The 18077-nt window shown below is 38.5% G+C and overlaps 1 protein-coding gene across 1 annotated transcript in view; it reads left to right on the top strand.

Annotated features, from left to right (window-relative positions):
• Positions 1-18077, top strand: part of LOC101617186 (phospholipid-transporting ATPase ABCA3-like) — an 82015-nt gene that overhangs the window by 27048 nt on the left and 36890 nt on the right. The window contains exons 6-14 of the mRNA XM_004653447.2: positions 988-1104; positions 1430-1547; positions 3198-3371; positions 4203-4381; positions 5396-5530; positions 13436-13565; positions 15780-15934; positions 16168-16323; positions 16640-16850. Coding sequence (XP_004653504.2) covers positions 988-1104; positions 1430-1547; positions 3198-3371; positions 4203-4381; positions 5396-5530; positions 13436-13565; positions 15780-15934; positions 16168-16323; positions 16640-16850 — 1375 coding nt within the window. The remainder of the gene's footprint in view (positions 1-987; positions 1105-1429; positions 1548-3197; positions 3372-4202; positions 4382-5395; positions 5531-13435; positions 13566-15779; positions 15935-16167; positions 16324-16639; positions 16851-18077) is intronic.

Raw genomic sequence — 18077 nt, 5'->3', positions numbered from 1 at the left:
ATCTGTTTGTAAGAACTTTAGAAAGCATGCAAACATTCATAGATTTTCACATTCATTCAGTCACCTACAGACCTTTTATGAATACCTTAACTATCTGACCTATCAAGCCTTCAAATTTTAATATTGGCATGCCAGTAAAATTCAAAGCAAGGGCTGGAGAGATGGCTTAGCAGTTAAGCGCTCGCCTGTGAAGCCTAAGGACCCCGGTTCGAGGCTCGGTTCCCCAGGTCCCACGTTAGCCAGATGCACAAGGGGGCGCACGCGTCTGGAGTTCGTTTGCAGAGGCTGGAAGCCCTGGCGCACCCATTCTCTCTCTCTCTCCCTCTATCTAGCTTTCTCTCTGTCTCTGTCGCTCTCAAATAAATAAATAAAATATTAAAAAAAGATTCAAAGCAAATATTTATAATAGTATCTGACAACTCTACCCTGTCAACTGTCTTTTTATATTAACCTATAGTAGCATTATATTCTTTGTCATATCCTTTTAATATCTATTTTTTAAAATGAAGAAATAAGGACATTTCTATTAATAACTATTTCTGAAGCATATACATTGTTCATAAAGCTTATTGTTAAAAACACTGTTCCCTTCCTCTTTCACATAAGTTTTAATGCTTGCTTTTACTTTTTATAACTGTATTAAAATATGTTATTTTACCACTTCCTAGAAGATATGGTAAGAAGATATTAACCTAATTGGCTTATAGATTTCTTAAGATGCAATTCAGATCTAATCTGTGTCATAAAATTACTTGGGAAATGATCTCTGGGCTAATTAAAACATACTAGCTATAAATTTTCAATAGCTAAATAAAATTAATCAAGGTACTTTAATCCTGAATGCTTGCATTATCCTCTATAATTTTGGAAAGTTTGGTTATAAATATGAAATTAGGTAAACAGTATTTGTGAATGCATTTTGAGAACTCTAAGGCACTGTGTGGTTGTAATTTTAGTGATATTTGATTTGTGTTAATTCTCCCACAGGAATACCAGCTCATTTTAGGACTAAGTAACTGGATGCTCTGGACTGCCTATTTCCTTACATTTCTCTGTTTGTATTGTATTCACATCATTTTTATGTGCATCATTTTATTTTTCAAGGCAAGTGTCTACTACATTCCAGTATGTTGCAGTGAAATGTTAAGAGGGAAAACAGGAGTGTAGGACTAGCCTGGTGGCTCTTGGGTTGCTAAAGGATGAAAATGTGGCTTGTGTTGACTTCGCTTTAGAAACACAGGCTTCCTTGTCTCTCAACAGACTATACTTTAAACCTAATGAGCTGAATCTTCCAATGAATGCTTTATCTCAATGAGTAGTCTCATAGTGCCTACCAAGACTTATGAAATCTTTAAAGAAATTTCATTATCTTCTGCTCTGTCATATCACTGATACCATGACTAAACTGGCTTCCTAATTATTTTACCAGGTTAAACCTGAACCAATCTTACAATACAGTGACCCAACACTTGTGTTCACCTTTCTGCTGTTTTATGCCATCTCCTCCATACTTTTCAGTATTATGATTAGCACATTCTTTAATAGTGGTGAGTACTACAGTCCTCCTGTGGAAGAGCCTTAGACACTAACAAAGATTGTATGTGAAAATTCCTCATTCCACCACAGCTACAGTTCCTATGTAAGTTCTAAATGAAAGTAGCAGGAAATTTTACATTAGGCATGCAAGCTCACATGTGTAATTAAGGCACTAATGAGGTGGAAGCACATTATCAGAAGTTTATGGTCATTCCTAACTATAGTTTGAAGGCTAGGTACGATGGCCTACATCTTTAATTCTAGCACTCTGGAGGAAATGGTAGAAATAATACCATGAGTTCAAGGCCATCCTGAGACTACATAGTAAATTCCATTTAGCCTGGGCTAGACAAGGATGCTATCTTAAAAAAAATTCAAAATAAATAAATAGATAAATAAATAAGTAAAATGAATTTGAAGCAATCCTAAGCTACATGTGACCCTGTTTCAAATAGAAAGGGAAAGGAATGAAAAGTATCATGAAAATCAGAATAGTATTCATTTGTCAATGGGATGAGCATTGTGTGTTCTGACCCATAGCTACTACCTTGTGTATAGTGTCTCTCTAGCCCTTCTACCAGGAAAGCTGGGGATGAAGGGTGGCTTCTGCACATTGTACTGGGAGGGATGAATGCCCATGAGATGTGATGATAAGATTGGCACATGACATGGATGAGATAACAGAACTGCTTCTTATTTTCAATTAACTGACACTTACTGTTGCCCTGCCACATTTGAAATATAGTATTTGCCCTATAGAACTGACACTAACCTTGGAGACATGTACAGTTATTTTAAATTTTAAAAATTATTTTAGTCAAGGTTTTTCAGAGAAGCAGAAACAATGGGAGGTAAAAGATTTATGTTGCATTAGTTCATGTGATTATGGAAGCTTAGAAGTCCAACCATCTGCCTTCTATAAGTAAAGGACTCTGGAAAGCAGTAGTTTAATTACAGAATCTTTTTAAAGGCCTGAAAATGAGAGGAGCCAACAGTGTCCATATTCTGTAGGTGAGACTAATGTCCTGGCTAAGCACCGGCAGTCAGGAAAGAAAGGGGAGAATTACCCCTTCCTCTACAATTTTGTTTCTTCTCTCAGTGGGTTGGATGATGCCTGCTCACAGTAGAACATTTACTTAACTGAGTCAAGATTCAAATGCTGATCTCATCTGGAAACACTCTCAGACACAACCAGAAATAATCTTAATCTGTAAACAGTACAGTCGCAGCATAACAGGAGATGCAGTGATCAATGAAAAGGACTTGGATTAAGATATTCAAGGATAAGGTGGATTTAAGAATTCTTTCAATGGAAGTAGGTAACTTTTGAGAAATTTTTGAAGAATTCTAAGATGGGAATAGGAAGTTGGGTCAATAGATGTATATATTGACTCACACCATTAGGTTACATAATTTGTGTCAGCCATGTCTGATAAGAAAGACTAAAAATTCCATCTTCAGCATTTGAGGGCCCACATGCAAAGGAGTTATATGAATTTACAGTCCCATTGAATGAAGGTGGGAATTTTTATTTTTTCATGTCCCTGTCAGTGTTTTTAATATTATAAGATCCATGCCAAATTAAGAATAGAAAATGTTTTATAAAAGCAAATTAAATTTGCAGTTTTGGTTAAACTGTCTTCTTTCATTTACATTTGCAGTACATTTTGCTGTTGGTTTGGGAGGTCTTCTTTACTTTACTGCCTACATCCCATCTATTAAAGTATCTCTTGGCTTTGCAACTATGTCATTCAAGCAGAAGTTGGCTTCCTGCCTCAGCTTTAATGTTGTGATGTCCCTGGGATTTAAATTCATACTCACTGCAGAAGCAAAAAGTGAGTATTGATCTTGTTTGTTCCATCTTTGCTGTCTAATTAGATTTCGTGGCTTAAATTTTATTGGTATAGCTAAACCATCCTTCCAAACATTGTTCTACTTTTAAGCAATGCTACAGTATATGAGTGCTTTTGCATTCTCAAAAAAAAAAATTACTGCAAGTCTGGTAGGAACTCTTCTTACTCCTTTTAAATGGGAACCTATCACTAACCTTCAATGGTTTTCCCCAAATTATGTATTTCAATGAGCATCTAGCATAAAAAAGAGTGGAGACAGGAGCTGAGCTTCCATTTTAATATATATGTCTGATTATTTTATTTTTAAAATTTATTTATTTTTATTTATTTGAGAGTGACAGACAGAGGGAGAAAGAGGCAGAGTGAGAGAGAATGGGCGGGCCAGGGCCTCCAGCCACTGCAAACAAACCCCAGACACGTGTGCCCCCTTGTGCATCTGGCTACCGTGGGTCCTGGGGAATGGAGCCTTGAACCAGGGTCCTTAGGCTTCACAGGCAAGCGCTTATCCACTAAGCCATCTCTCCAGCCCATGTCTGCTTATTTTAATTGGAGCTTATTTTTCTGATTTTTAGTATATTTTATTTTGATTTTGATTGTTTCTAATAATTTGCTTCCCTGCTTCTCCTCTTCTTATTTGAATATAAAGAACACTATATGACTATTAATAAGTTATGCTTTTGTAAGAAGCTAGCTGACTCTAGTTGTAGAAGGCACCAACACATTCTTTTCTTTACCATGTAAATATGATATAGATGAATAATATTATTTTAGTCCCATATGTTACTCAATTCAATGTCTCCTCCTATGCCACAGAAACTGGAATTAAATGGAGAGATGTGCTTGCACCAAAAAGCATGGACAATTTGTTGTTTACCTATTTTCTGGGAATGTTTTTATTAGATGCTTTCTTATATGGCCTTGTGGCCTGGTATATAGAAATGGTCTTTCCAGGAAAGTATGGTGTGCCCAAGCCATGGAACTTCTTCATGATGGTGAGTTCTAATGCTCATTGTTCAAGTCCTTATGGATTTAATTAAAATCATCTATAACAGATGTGAGTTAATTTCTCTTTTCCTATAATGTAAGTCCTAGTAGATATAAATAATATAGATTAAGTCTATAGATATAGGTGGTATCTACACAAATTGTGTGATGATTTAAATTAGGTGTCCCCTATGAACTCATGTGTTTTGAATGCTTGAACCCCAGCTGCTGGTAACTTGTGAATTGAATCCTTACTGGAGGAAGTGTGTTGGTGGTGATAAGTTTATGGCAAGGTTATAGTCACCTTCACATTGCCAGTGTTTGGCACATTCTTTTCTTTTGCGGCTGTCACCTACCTGATGTTGACCAGGAGGTGATGTCCAGCCTCTGTTCATGTCACATTTTCTCCTGCCCTCACAGTTTCCCCTCAAGTCTATAAGCCAAAATAAACCCTTTCTTCATTCATGCTGCTTTTGGTTGGGTGCTTTGTTCTAGAAATGATAAGGTAACTATTATGGATTGTGAGCAATCCATAACTTTTAGCGGAAAGTATCTTATAAAAGACTTAAATTATGGCTTAAAGAAATCAATCAGGGTGTGTCTTTGCATGCTGATAAGGAGAGCTTTCATATCTGGGCACCCTCATATGTTTTATGTCCTTGCTTAGTCTAGATTTCTTATGCTCAGAACCATAGGGAAATAGAGTGAATATTTTACCCACTCTTCTGTTTCCTCACATTACCTTTGGTCTGCATATTTCTCAGAGAAAATCTGATAGGGAAAAACATGCTTTCTCTTAGACCTCATTTTGGAGCAATTTCCTTTGGTCTCTCCTGAATATTTATAATTTTAATAGTTTGCTTTTATGCCCTGGAAATTAAAATTATAGTCAGCTTGCTCCAAAATAAATCCCAGTAGATTTTAGGCAGTCTATATTAATACAAATTCTATCAGACCAAACAAATTTATAGTGTTTATGTTTTCAATGCTACCACAGTTATTACATTTCTGTTTCCTCATAGCGCTCTTATTGGTTTGGAGAAACACCTAAAAAGGGCCTTGGAATACCACCATATTATAAGTCAATCCAGAGCAAATATTTTGAGGTGGAACCTACTAATATGGTCACAGGTATTCAGATCCAACATTTAAGCAAGGTATTGCTTGTCATATCTATTTTCTTTGTTTTTCATGTGTATGTATGTGCATGTGTATGTGAATGTTTGCATGTGTGTAAACATAAATGTGTGCAGGTGGATGCACATGTGTGTATGTGTAGGCCAGAGGTGGACCTTGGATGTTTTCCTCAATTGCTGTCCACCTCACTTAGTGAGACAGACCCTCTCACTTAAACCAGAGCTTGCCAGTTCTTGCAGACTTGCCTAGGCAGCTGACTCATGGAGAGAACCCCTGTCTCCACTTCCTTTGCCCTGGAATTACCAGTGGGCTTTCATACCAGTCTAGCATTTACATAAGTTTTAGAGATCAGAAATCAAGTTCTCATGCTTTCATGGTCAGACCACATATCTGCTTTTTTTAAGAAAAAAAAATGAGACTGAAGTTTTGTCTACATTCACTATAAATCTTCAATACTAGACATATTCAAAAATGAGGGAGTCTGATATTAGTAACAAATGAAACCCATTATATTTACTTATTTTATAAAGATAAAAATGAAATTTATATAGTATATAATAAAAGTCACACCCATATGCTTCCAGAATATAATCAGATTCCTTATGAGCCATATGGTGTATTCTAGAAATGTATTCATTATAAATGTAGTGTCTAGTGGAGCTTAATGATTTGAGCATGAGTATTGATTTCTGGTCTCAAATGTGTTGCATTAATTCATTTGCAATCTTCTTTGCCTGAGTAATTGGCAGAGTGTTGTATATGTGGGTGACAGTACTTAGCCCTCTCAGTTTAATGGGATCATCTAAAGTTATGTAGTGTTCAGGTAATTCATGTTTTCTGACATTTATAAACATGGAAATGAATTATGTTCTGTAGAAGAGACACCCATATCTATCTATACCTAACAAAAATGTCATCTTTGTGCCATGTCTGCCTTCCCTTAAGTTCTTTTAAATTTCTGCATCTCTGATTTCTGCTTTGAGCTGTTTGTTTCCACATTTAATTAGTAGGAAATATTTTTAACATGTACATATCAGCTTGCTAAAACAGGTGTAAACATTACTACACAGTGGATGTTTTAAGACATGCACATTTATTTCCATGATTCTGGAAGAAAGAAGCCTATGTTGAAGCATAGAATCAAGACCATGCTGTCCTTAATTTCAGTGAGGATGACCTTTCCTTGCTATGGCTACCAGGTCCATGGAGCTCACTGTTTCTTGATAGCTGTTGGTTTCATCTGGGACCAAATCTTTTATGGGTTGATAAGGTGTTTTCCAGGATGGGGAGCAACAACAGAGCTACAACAAAAAGTTTGTGATTCTCCTTAGCCACCCACAGCCTCCAGAAATAGTGTCACCAGTTTGGGTAAATAAGTGTTCAACGCATGAACTGGTAGGAGACATTTCTGATCCATAACATTGACACACCTCATTGGAAAAGACACACTTACCAGTTTTTGGAAATCCTACTTTGATGCTTGGCCTCTGGGAAGGAGCTAAACTACCAGGAAAGGTTTAGTGAAATCCTTTGAGACCTACTAGATGGTAAACCAGAGATAATGTTGCTAGGAGAATTAACAGACATTAGAGCTGCATTTAAAGTACATATAGGGAGGTCCCCTTGTAGTATCTCTAACATACCACCCAACTCCTTGTGAAAATTCATTTATATACGTTCTGATGGATGAGAACTAATGCTTCACAAACTTAAACAGTCAACCTGATAGCAGCTGCTCTGTCAGATGTTATATATTTCATATTTTGTAGGATATAAATGTAGTCTAAGGTGTACTGGATTATTTTTTGATTCCTTTTTATGTCATTATCAGAAATGAGAATCAAAGAATTTTGTATTTATTTGAAATGAATGAGAACATACATTTACTCACTTATCCAAGTCCATAAAAACAAGTTGGTGGTCTTTCCTAATATAATGGGAAGGGACCTCAACCTTGCAGGGACCTAACAGTGATCTGACACATTAATGACAACATTTAAAGTCATGGCAAGTATATAGGAAAGCTTAGGAAGACACATGCATTCTTAGGTAGGAGTAGCTAACACCGTAAAGACTCATGGACTCATCACACAACAGTAAACATTTTGGGAGTTTGTATCAGCCTTGTCAGGGCTTTCTTTCAAAGTAAAAACAAATTATTGTGTTTCACACCTCTCACCATGAAAAAAAAAAAAGAGTAATAATGCCAGGTAGTGTGTGTGTGTGTGTGTGTGTGTGTGTGTGTGTGTGTGTGGTGTTGGTGCTGGGGGTTCTGAAAGTTATTTTCCTAGACCTGAGAACATTGATTTGACAGGAAGGCTGCCAACAATGTGAATGTATTGAATATGGAACAGACTCTGTGGCAGGTCCAAGTGGTGCTCAAAGTTCTGCTACTCAAGTATTACAATTTAGTCAGGGTTATGGTATTAGAGGTTCATGCTGAGAAAGCATAGCATGTTGACTTTATGATTAATCTCAGTGAAAGAATAACAATGATTGCCATTAGAGTATTGGATTAAGACTAGGCAACCAGCAACTGAAACAGAGACTCATATTCAAAATAGCTGTCAATATGGTCTTGTCCCTTAGTAGAGATGAAGCAACTAATGGTTCACCAGGAACCCAAGTGTCCAGACCTTCCCATGATGACTTGCATCCCCCAGGCTCACCAAATTTGTAAAGATAGGCAAAACCAGCAGTAATTGGTCATGGAAGTAGAACCTTAGGAAATGAGCATGAGCAGAATCTAGAGGAATTAATAAGTTGCATAACCAAGTAGTCTGAATCCTCATGCTGTCCACCGGAATTCCACCATTGCTCCTCCCTCTGCTCAAAGACACACTTACATTGGTGACATATTTTAGCCAACTCATAACAGAGGGAAAAGCTAAAGCTTTGTCCACAGCTTTCTCTCTTTGAAACATGCATGAATTTCCAAAAATGGTATGCAGCTGCACTGGTACCCCAAATCTAGATAGTCTGGAAAGATGAAGACAGAGGAACTCCTCACAAAGGCTATTCCCCTGGCCAGCCACTTTGGTAGAGTGACACAAGACCATTAGACAGTGGTGAATGTTCTAGGCTATTAATTCTGGGGTATAGAAGGAGAATGCAGGGGGACTGGGAACAAAATATAGGATACAGTTATATAATGAAACAAAAATAGTGAAAACTGAGTATGAAATTCTTTGTAAAGCATGTTGACTGTCCAGGCACTTTCATCCTCTACTCCAAGATCAGCAACCGCCTAGGGTTAATAATCAGTCAAAGAACACTTGATTCAGATCACTGGGGAAATATATAAGAAGGGTACAACAAAATGCACACAGGGAAGGACACATTTGTCTGTCACATCATCCACCTGTGCTTGCACAACTCAGATGCCACCTTCTAGATGGAAAGATTGCTCATTTATGGAGAAGTGTCATATCATAACTTCTAGTAGCATCCCTCAGCTAGTATTTCCTTTGTCATATCAGAGACAAGTAGAGCAACATCAGATGAACTCCTGCTACAACCTGAATCCAGTGAATACTCATCATGGGGCCATTAACACCCTAACCCTTATGATATATCTGCGGCCCTGCTAGGGCTTGAGAACTAGTTGCCACGGTCTCCTGAAAGCTTGGAGTAAATACACTATACCTCATCTTCACTCTTCCCATCCACCCTTCCTTGGTTCTGATTGTGAGGGCACTTCTTTAAAAACCCTTTTGCAAGGATTCCATGGACCAGGGGATGGTAGTGTGAGAAGATTATTAACAAAATGCATTCTGTACATGTATGAACATTGTCAAAAATGTCTGCCTATGGCAAATCATTTGGCCACCATGTCTCAACAGCCACATAGTCTCAGGAACTTGATCAGCAATGAGTCTTTCCATTAGCAACTACTGCCAACTTCAGGAATTTCCCCTCCATGACCAAGGCAGACAGTAGCAGTAATAGTAGCAATGCTCTATGGGCATAAGTATAGATGCTTAGCAAACATCTTCACAGGACCATCCAATGAAGCAATAGTAGTGATTTCTTCCACTAGCACCTGTGATCTTCACAGTCACAGGCTTTTCACCAGGTTTGCAGTGCCAGACATAAACTCCCTCCTGTGGAATTGGCCTCAAATCCAGTCAAAAAAGTTGGATATAACCACAACAGTCATATCTCTATCACACAGGCAGGGACATCTTGACTCACATATTGGTACTGTAATATACAAGGTCCATAGCTGAGTCGGATTGTTGATAACCATTCTTCCCCAGCAGCCTACACACCTTCGAGCACTGTGAAAGGCAACCAGCAGGAAGGGTGATTCTAGCTCAGCCCAAGACTGATTTTTCCACATCCTATAACCAAGGCATGCCATGTCTTCAGCAATAGGGTCTCACCATTTAATTCTGGAATACAACCAACAATAATGGCAATAGTCTTTTAAATTTGGGGACCTGATAAACCCCCCTGGCCAACAACTCTTTTTTTAACTTTTTAAAATATTTGACCTATTTGAGAGAGTGAAAAAGGCAGATCTATAGAGAGAATGGGCACAGCAGGACTTGTAGCCACTGCAAACAAACTCCAAATGAATGTGCCACCATGTGCATGTGGCTTACATGGGGCACTAGGGAATCAAACCCGGATTCCTGGACTTCACATGCAAGTGCATTAGCCACTAAGCCATCTCTCCAGCCTGCTGGCCAGTAAATTTTGGTAGCCTATCTCTTACACTGTGATCTTCATTCAACAAGCTCATGATCTTTCCATGCATGGAGGACATCTTCCTTTAAACTTTTTACCTGTGATCTTTACTGACTTCTCAACTTTCTTAACATGCAAGACACCTGGAGGTTAGCACTGTAACATTTATTAACATTATGTAACTCTATTACAAAACTTTTGTACAGAGGGTAGATGAGATCTCTGAAAGGCAACAGCTATCTGTTCCACGCAGGCCTTAGTTGGTCTCAGGAGTTAGCAGCTGAGCATATAATAGCCAGGACTACCACAGCATGAAGAGAGTCTACTGCCTGTATCATATGCTTCCTCAAAAGCGCAATACTGGGAACAGCACCATGGTTGAGAGGCACTATCCCATCTAGCCTTCCATAACACCCAGACATATTCCATTAGAAATCCCACTTCCTTATCCTGTGGTATTTCCATGGGGCTTCTTGGCACAACCCAAGGCCAACAGGAGTGATGCTGCTCTCCAGCCTACTGTGGGGCCTGCCATTTGGGTTGGCCTCCACCACCCCCTGGGTTTCACAGGCTCCAGGGGGCTGGCACTGAAGCACAGTTTGGCTATTTTCTCTCCCTCAGCCATACCTGGCTGCCATGGTGGCCTAGGGCCAGGTGAGATATTTCTACTTCTTTTTGCAGGAAAGAAAGGTAAAGGACTCACTCTGGAGGCATACTTGCCCACTGCTGGGACTAAAGTGCCTTATCATTCATATTCTCTGAGAAGTCTTCTTCAGGCCACAAATCATTCCAGAGGCTCATTAGCACCACATTTGGCATTCTGTCAATTTTATCCATAAGGACTCCCACTCTACACAAATCTTCCCACATCTGCCTTTTAGTGATACCATCAGACCCCTTTGTCTCTTTGGCCCATCTTTTATCTCTTCTTGACTCAATTTATCACCTTTACCTCATTGTCCCTCACCTTACTCTCTGATTCCTCCTATGGGTTCCAAGTTTGTGCATCCCATGAAGGGCTCTTCAACACTGATCTAGTTTGTAATCTGCTACCCTGTTTTCCTGCTAGCTGTGAGAGATGATAAATGAGCACATCTGTCTCATCTTCTCTTTTATACAATTTACCTTCCAAAACAGAGGCTGGCACTGATGGCTTCAGCTGTATGTCACTCTCCCTCTGCAGTTCCCGTTTTACACAACGAAGTTCTTTCTGTGCAGCCATCTTGGCTTTAGCTACGTCTCTTACTACATGTAACAGCACCCAGGTAGCCTCTGCGGCAGCTTACCATCATCCCCATCCCTTAGGTACCACACTGCAGGACTTCAACACATTCTAATCCTTCAATCATTTTCAGGGCACCCTCATATTTCTCAGCAGACCCCACTCATCAGGCATGCATGCCACTCCATACCACATACAGGAAGATGGCCACCCTGGGATTCCTGCCAGAGATGTTCTTCTTCTTCATGGTGCAGACTTAGTTATGAGTCTTACTACATGTAGCAAGATCCATACATTTACCACTACTGCCAGAAGGCACATCACCACACAGCACGCAGGGAGAGATGGCCTTTTCAGGATTTCCCCTAGGGATGCTACACCCTCAGCCTCAGTTGCATACCTTGCTACCCATAGCCAGGACCATGCATTTGCTCCTCCCAAACTTACCTTTGTTCTTTGTTCTGTCTTGTCCCATGTTAGGCACTATGGTATGTAGACCGTTTTCCTCTAGTGATGTAAACACATGTCTTCTCCCAAGATAGGGCATAGATGACAGACCAAAGGACAATTAAACCCAAACCAGTTCAGTGAACCAGTTTATTGCAATTACTTACAGAGCAGGGTGGGGTTTGCTTACAGGAGCAATAGATAACTCAATGGCAGCCGCACCACACCATGAGAAGTCTTATCTCACTCTGGCTTTGCCCAGATCCTGGCAGCTGTATCACCGGAAAGCCTACTGCAGCATAGTTGAGGACTCATGGAAGCCGAGTCTCTGGAGCACACTGCACAACTTGGAGACAGCGCAGCTGGTCAGAGTCTTGAGCACACCATATGAATCATAGACAACTCAATCAGAGTCCCTAGCACACTGCACCACTAGATCAGAGCAGTTGTTTCCCCTTTACATAGCCTTTGGGTAGGGTCTTATAACTCTCCCAGACTTGATGACTACCTGAGTCTCTGGTACTTTATTCTTTCTCACCCAGTCCCAGGGAGTAATGTTTCAGTTACTAATTAACATAACATTAGGAAGAGGTTGTGTGACATTTAAGTTTCAGATCTCCCAGACCTGAATTTATTCCAGTCTTTAGGAGAGAATATTTCAATTGGGAGGAATCTAGTACACAACATTTAGTAATCAATGTAGGCTTTTGTTGAAGGACAGGAATATATTTGTAACTTTATATGCTGCTGTGACAATATACCTGACAAAATCAGAGTAAGGAATACAAGACTTATTTTGGCTCAGGGTTTGATGGTGCAACCTGTCATGACCAGGAAGGAGTAATGTAGTGGAAGTTGGAGGCAGCTGGTCAGGCACATTGCACCAGTAAGCAGTTAGGAAGCAGAGAGGTGAATGTTGAGGCTCAGCTTGCATTTTCTTTTTCATTCTTTTGGGCATCCTAGTCCACAGGCCTGCTCACATTAAGGGTGAATCTTATAGACACAGCCAGAGATATTTGCTCTATTCTTATACCATCTTTCATTTAGTGTGTTGATCTTTCTTTAAATCTCAAGCTAATTGTGCCTGAAAAAATCTCACCTATCTGATGAATTTTTTAAAAGATAGAACTTTGGAAATTAGTTAGCTTCTTATTGTTGCTAGAATGGAAGCGATGTTCTTTCTAGCAAAACAGAGTCACTATTAGACTAGAAGTAAGAAACCTCAGATGAGCATCCATGCATAGATTTTCCATTTTCATTTTTCCAAATGAAAGACATTAATTGATGAAGATTGTGGCATTAACAGCTTGAAGATGGTAATTTATGCAAAACAGGGAGAGATGAAATTGCTCAAAGGAGGTTTCTAGACGTACTGTGAAATTCTGAAATTTGTGCTGTTCCTTCAAATATTTTCCCTTATCATAGTTTCTCCCTGTTATACTTTATTTTCTCTTAAGATTGATGACATGGTCTTATTTCCTCTGGAGATAGTTTAATAAAAGCTTAAGTTTAATAAAAGTGATTGTGATAGAAATACAGTTAATGTTTGTGGGCTCCCCAACAGGTATTCAAAAAGGGTTATAATACCAAGATAGCCATAAAGGACCTGACTTTGAATGTATATGAAGGGCAGATCACTGTTCTTCTAGGACACAATGGGGCGGGAAAATCCACTACTCTATCTATTCTCTCAGGTAGGTGTTTGGCTTTCTTCAGAAGTTGTCTCACCTTGAAACTGTAAATAGAGCAATGCTACCATTGTGTTTCTGAATAGCAAATTTTTGTCATTCCAGTGACATACAGTTTAATAATAACTTTGTTTTTAAGATTGTTAGCAATTATAGATATTAAGAATAAGTATTTGGGGCACAGAATATAATGATAAAAATGTCAATCTGCTATGAATATCTATTTCTTAATATGCAGGAATGAGAGTACAGAGTACCATAATACTCAAAGAAAAACTGACAGACTTGAAAAAGGCAGCAGAAACATTTGCAGTAATAGTTGGAGACCTCAACACCCATTGTTTCAGTAATTGATAAATCCAGTAGATGGGAAACCAATAATGATACTGAGGAACTTATCAATACTGTTAATGAGCAGAATCTAATGCACACTTATAGAAAACTCTAGTCTATCAATAGCAGAGTACACATTCTTTTCAGCCACCTTTGAACATCTTAGTAGACCTATAGTATCCTAGGCTGCTTGTGAAAAGGAGTGGAGAGAACCAAAAAAAAGTACTTTTTTTGTTGCTGTTATGTTTGTTTTTCAGGCAGAAGGAAAATGATTCTCAAATGAAACTTATATTGGTAAGAAGAAATAAAATTTATCAGAAATGATAAAACTGTGAATAAATATAAGAAAAATCTAAAATTTAACATATATACATATAAATAACATTTTCTTTAGAATTTATTACTAAAATAATTAAATAAAAACAATACCCAACTTTTGACTCACTTATCCTTTCCTCCATTCACCAGTAAAAGAAAGCTAGCAAAATAACAAAGCATGTAACCATCATCTAGATATATGGAAGTTTCTGGAAATTGTGTTAAGGACATACAACAGATAAAGAAATCCATTCAAGGAAATGTACTAAATTGGTATTTGAGCCACAGTCTGCTCTCTCTCCATCCACTCACCCCTCCAGCTGGGTGTAAACGTCCAAAGTACCAGCATGCTGCCACCACTCAGCTCCTAGTCAGAGGTGACCTTAATTTACTGGGAGTGGCAGACTGGCCAAATCTCCTACCATTCCTCTTTTCACTGGACAAAAAGGTTAACCAATTATCACAGTTATCGATTATAATCACGTTGAAATTTATTCAAGAATAGCAGTTTCTATGCTGATTTTTCAGTTTGTGGGAGAATTATGTATGGTATATAGTGTGTATGTGTGTGTGTGTGTGTGTGTGTGTGTGTGTGTGTGTGTGCACGCGCGTGTGATAGAGAGAGAGAGGGAGGTATGGTATGCACATGTGGTATATGCATGTATGTATACAGGTGTATATGCCTCATGTACATACATTCATAGGGCAAAATAAGAATGTGGGGTGTCCTTCTCTGCCACTTTCCTGTCCTTTTCTTTGTGGAAGGCACTGAAGGCACTTTCACTATGCGTGGGGATCATGTCATTTCATTTTTTTAAATATGTTATTGATTTGAGAGAGGGGGAGGAGACAGAATGGGCTTACCAAGTCGTCTCGCCACTGCAAACAAACTCCAGACATGGATACCACTTTATGCATCTGTGTGCCACTTCATGCATCTGATTTACATGAGTACTGGGTAATCAAACCTGTGTCCTTAGTCTTCTCAAGGAAGTGCCTTAACTACTAAGCCATCTCTCTAGTCCCATGCTATTCTTTTGATTAGATAGGTGATCAGTGAGCTGAGTTACTCTGTTCTTTACCTAATTCTTCCTGTGTGCTGAGGTTACAGGCATGTGAATCCAGCTCCAGCTTTTCACATTAGTGCTGAGGATCAAACTCAAACCCTTATGCTTACACAGTGAGCACTCTTACCCAGCCATTTCCTTAGCCCTGGATTTCCAGGTTTTAATGGAGTTTATCATAGTCCGAGGCATAGCTTGAAATGTAAATATAAATGTGAAGGTAATACTAGTATGTTCCCACATAAAACTTTCATGTTTTCATTATTCTATGTGATTCAACTTCATCTATGGATAATTGAGAAATTAGGGCAAACCATTAAGCAAAGAGAAAAATATGTTAATCAATTCCAAGATTATTTCTCTGAAAACTAGCACCAGATATTTTCTGGAAGTGTGTGTGTGTGTGTGTGTGTGTGTGTGTGTGTGTGTGTATAATGGCAATGCTAACAAGTAGTGATATGTAAATTTTAAAGCCATTTTTATTTTATCTTCTGCTTTACTCTAGGTCTCTTTCCTCCTACCAGTGGAGAAGCCTATATTTGTAATTATGATATCTCCCAGAATATGACTGAAATAAGGAAATTTTCTGGCTTGTGTCCCCAGCAAAATCTGTTGTTTGATTACTTGACAGTATCAGAACACCTTTATTTCTATTGTATGGTGAGCCAAAGATATAATTTTTCTCCATATTATATTCATATACTCTAGGTACAGTACCTGCTATCATTATCTTTATTCTTACAACATTAAAAAAATTATGTTGTTGAATTTTTCTTTAAAGAATGGGAAAATGGATAAATCACTACAGAGAATGACATAGGAAAAGAACTGGTATAAAATATTTCTAAGAATGAAATTGGAAGCACCATATAAACTCTGGTTCCTCTTTCTAGATGAAAGGAGCATCTCACCAAACGTATCTTCAGGAAGTTGATGCTATGCTAGCCTCTTTTAACTTACTGGAAAAGCGTCATGAATTTTCCAAGTCACTGAGTGGAGGAATGAAGCGCAAGCTCTCCATTATCATAGCTTTTATTGGGGGCTCCAAGGTAAAAATGGACCTCAATCCCAGCCAGCCTGAAATGACCAATGACACAACACAGAGAGCTGTCATGTATGGAGACTCTAAAAGTAACCTCCTAAATGGAAATCAGATGGAGTCGACAGTATTCATCTTATTGGCATAAGATAGCAATAGGTTTGGAATTTATCCAGCTTCCTTGATACAGCTTTGTCAAAATTTGCTATCTTCACTTAGTTGGACAAGTGGATGAAAGGGCACAACAAGCTAAGCCCTGTAACCGAAGTAGCACCAGGGAACCAATACGTGTTCACATAGTCATCTCATTGTTCTTCTTGCTTTAGGTGGTGATACTTGATGAGCCAACATCTGGCATGGACCCAGCTTCAAGGAGATCAACATGGGACCTCCTTCAAAGCTATAAACAGAGTCGCACCATCCTGCTGACCACTCACCACATGGACGAAGCTGACGCCCTGGGCGACCGCATCGCCATCATGGTTGAGGGATCCCTCCTGTGCTGTGGCTCATCAATCTTCCTAAAACGACTTTATGGTCTCTCCTTTTGATCATTCATAGGATATTGTTATTTTAATAAGAGTCTCTTACCATCCTTTTCTCCATTTTGAAATGTAGCCATAATTTCAGTGATTCCATCTGTTTTAATGACTAGTATTCATCTATAAAAACAAAGTTCCACTTTTCTTCAAAATTGTTTCCTACTTTTATGTTTGTTACAGGACCCAGTGTTGCCATTTATTTCTCTCATATGTATTCTCATTAAATTTGATCAAATTGAATTGTTCCTTTATTGGGATAGTTTGGAGAAGAATGAGAGATAGATAGATGATAGACAGAAAGACAGTTTTCTTCTTTGCCACATTTGTTTTTTAAGTATCTGTGGCTGAATTTACACATAGACATGAATTTTCCAGCTGTTTTCTTCATTTCAATTTTTATTTATTTACTTGAGAGAGAAATGAGATACAGGGGAGTGAGGCAGAGAGATAGAGAGTAGGCATGCCAGGGCCTCTAGCCACTCCAAACAAACTCCGGATGTATGTGCCACCATGTGCATCTGGTTTACTTGGGTAACTGGAGAACTGAACCTGGGTCCTTAGGATTCACAGGCAAGTGCTAAGCCATCTCTCCAGCCCACAGCTTTTCTTCTGGTATGGATTTATAACTTCATCCTGTTGTGCTCTGAGAAGACACCGTTTATCTTTTAAAGTCTATTGAGACTTGATTTTTGTAGTATTTTGTAGTACTACTCACACAGGAGAAAAGAAATAAACATTCTGTTGTTGTTTTTGTTGGTTTGAGTGATATCTATGAGACTTGTTTCTTTCTATTATTGTGTAAAGTATAACAAATCTTTTTAAATGTATGACTTTTTGTTTTTCTTCAGTTATGGCAGACATGCTCCACACAACTGAGGTCTGTTGTTAAAGGTGTGAATAATTGTGACTATTATCTCTTGCTGGGTTGAACCTTTTATTAACACATGGTGTTTCTCTTTGTCTCTTGAAGAGTTTCTGATGTATGCCTTATTCATGCTGGTATTGTTAAAGCTATGCCAGCTCTATTTTGGTTAGAGAATATGCAGAATAGCTTTGACCATCCTTTCAGTTTTAACCAATATGTGTCTTTGAATCTAATCTGACTCTCTTGTAGATGTTATAGTTGGGTCCACAGTTCTCAAAAATGCTTTTACTGATTCTGCCAATATCTTCCATTTGATTGGAGATTATAATCCATTTTAATTTAAAGTTTACTAATAGG

The sequence above is a fragment of the Jaculus jaculus genome, chromosome 2 (assembly GCF_020740685.1).
Source record: "Jaculus jaculus isolate mJacJac1 chromosome 2, mJacJac1.mat.Y.cur, whole genome shotgun sequence".
Classification (NCBI taxonomy): domain Eukaryota; kingdom Metazoa; phylum Chordata; class Mammalia; order Rodentia; family Dipodidae; genus Jaculus; species Jaculus jaculus.
The sequence above is the reverse complement of the archived record's forward strand: the minus strand, read 5'-3'. Positions and strand labels throughout refer to the sequence as shown.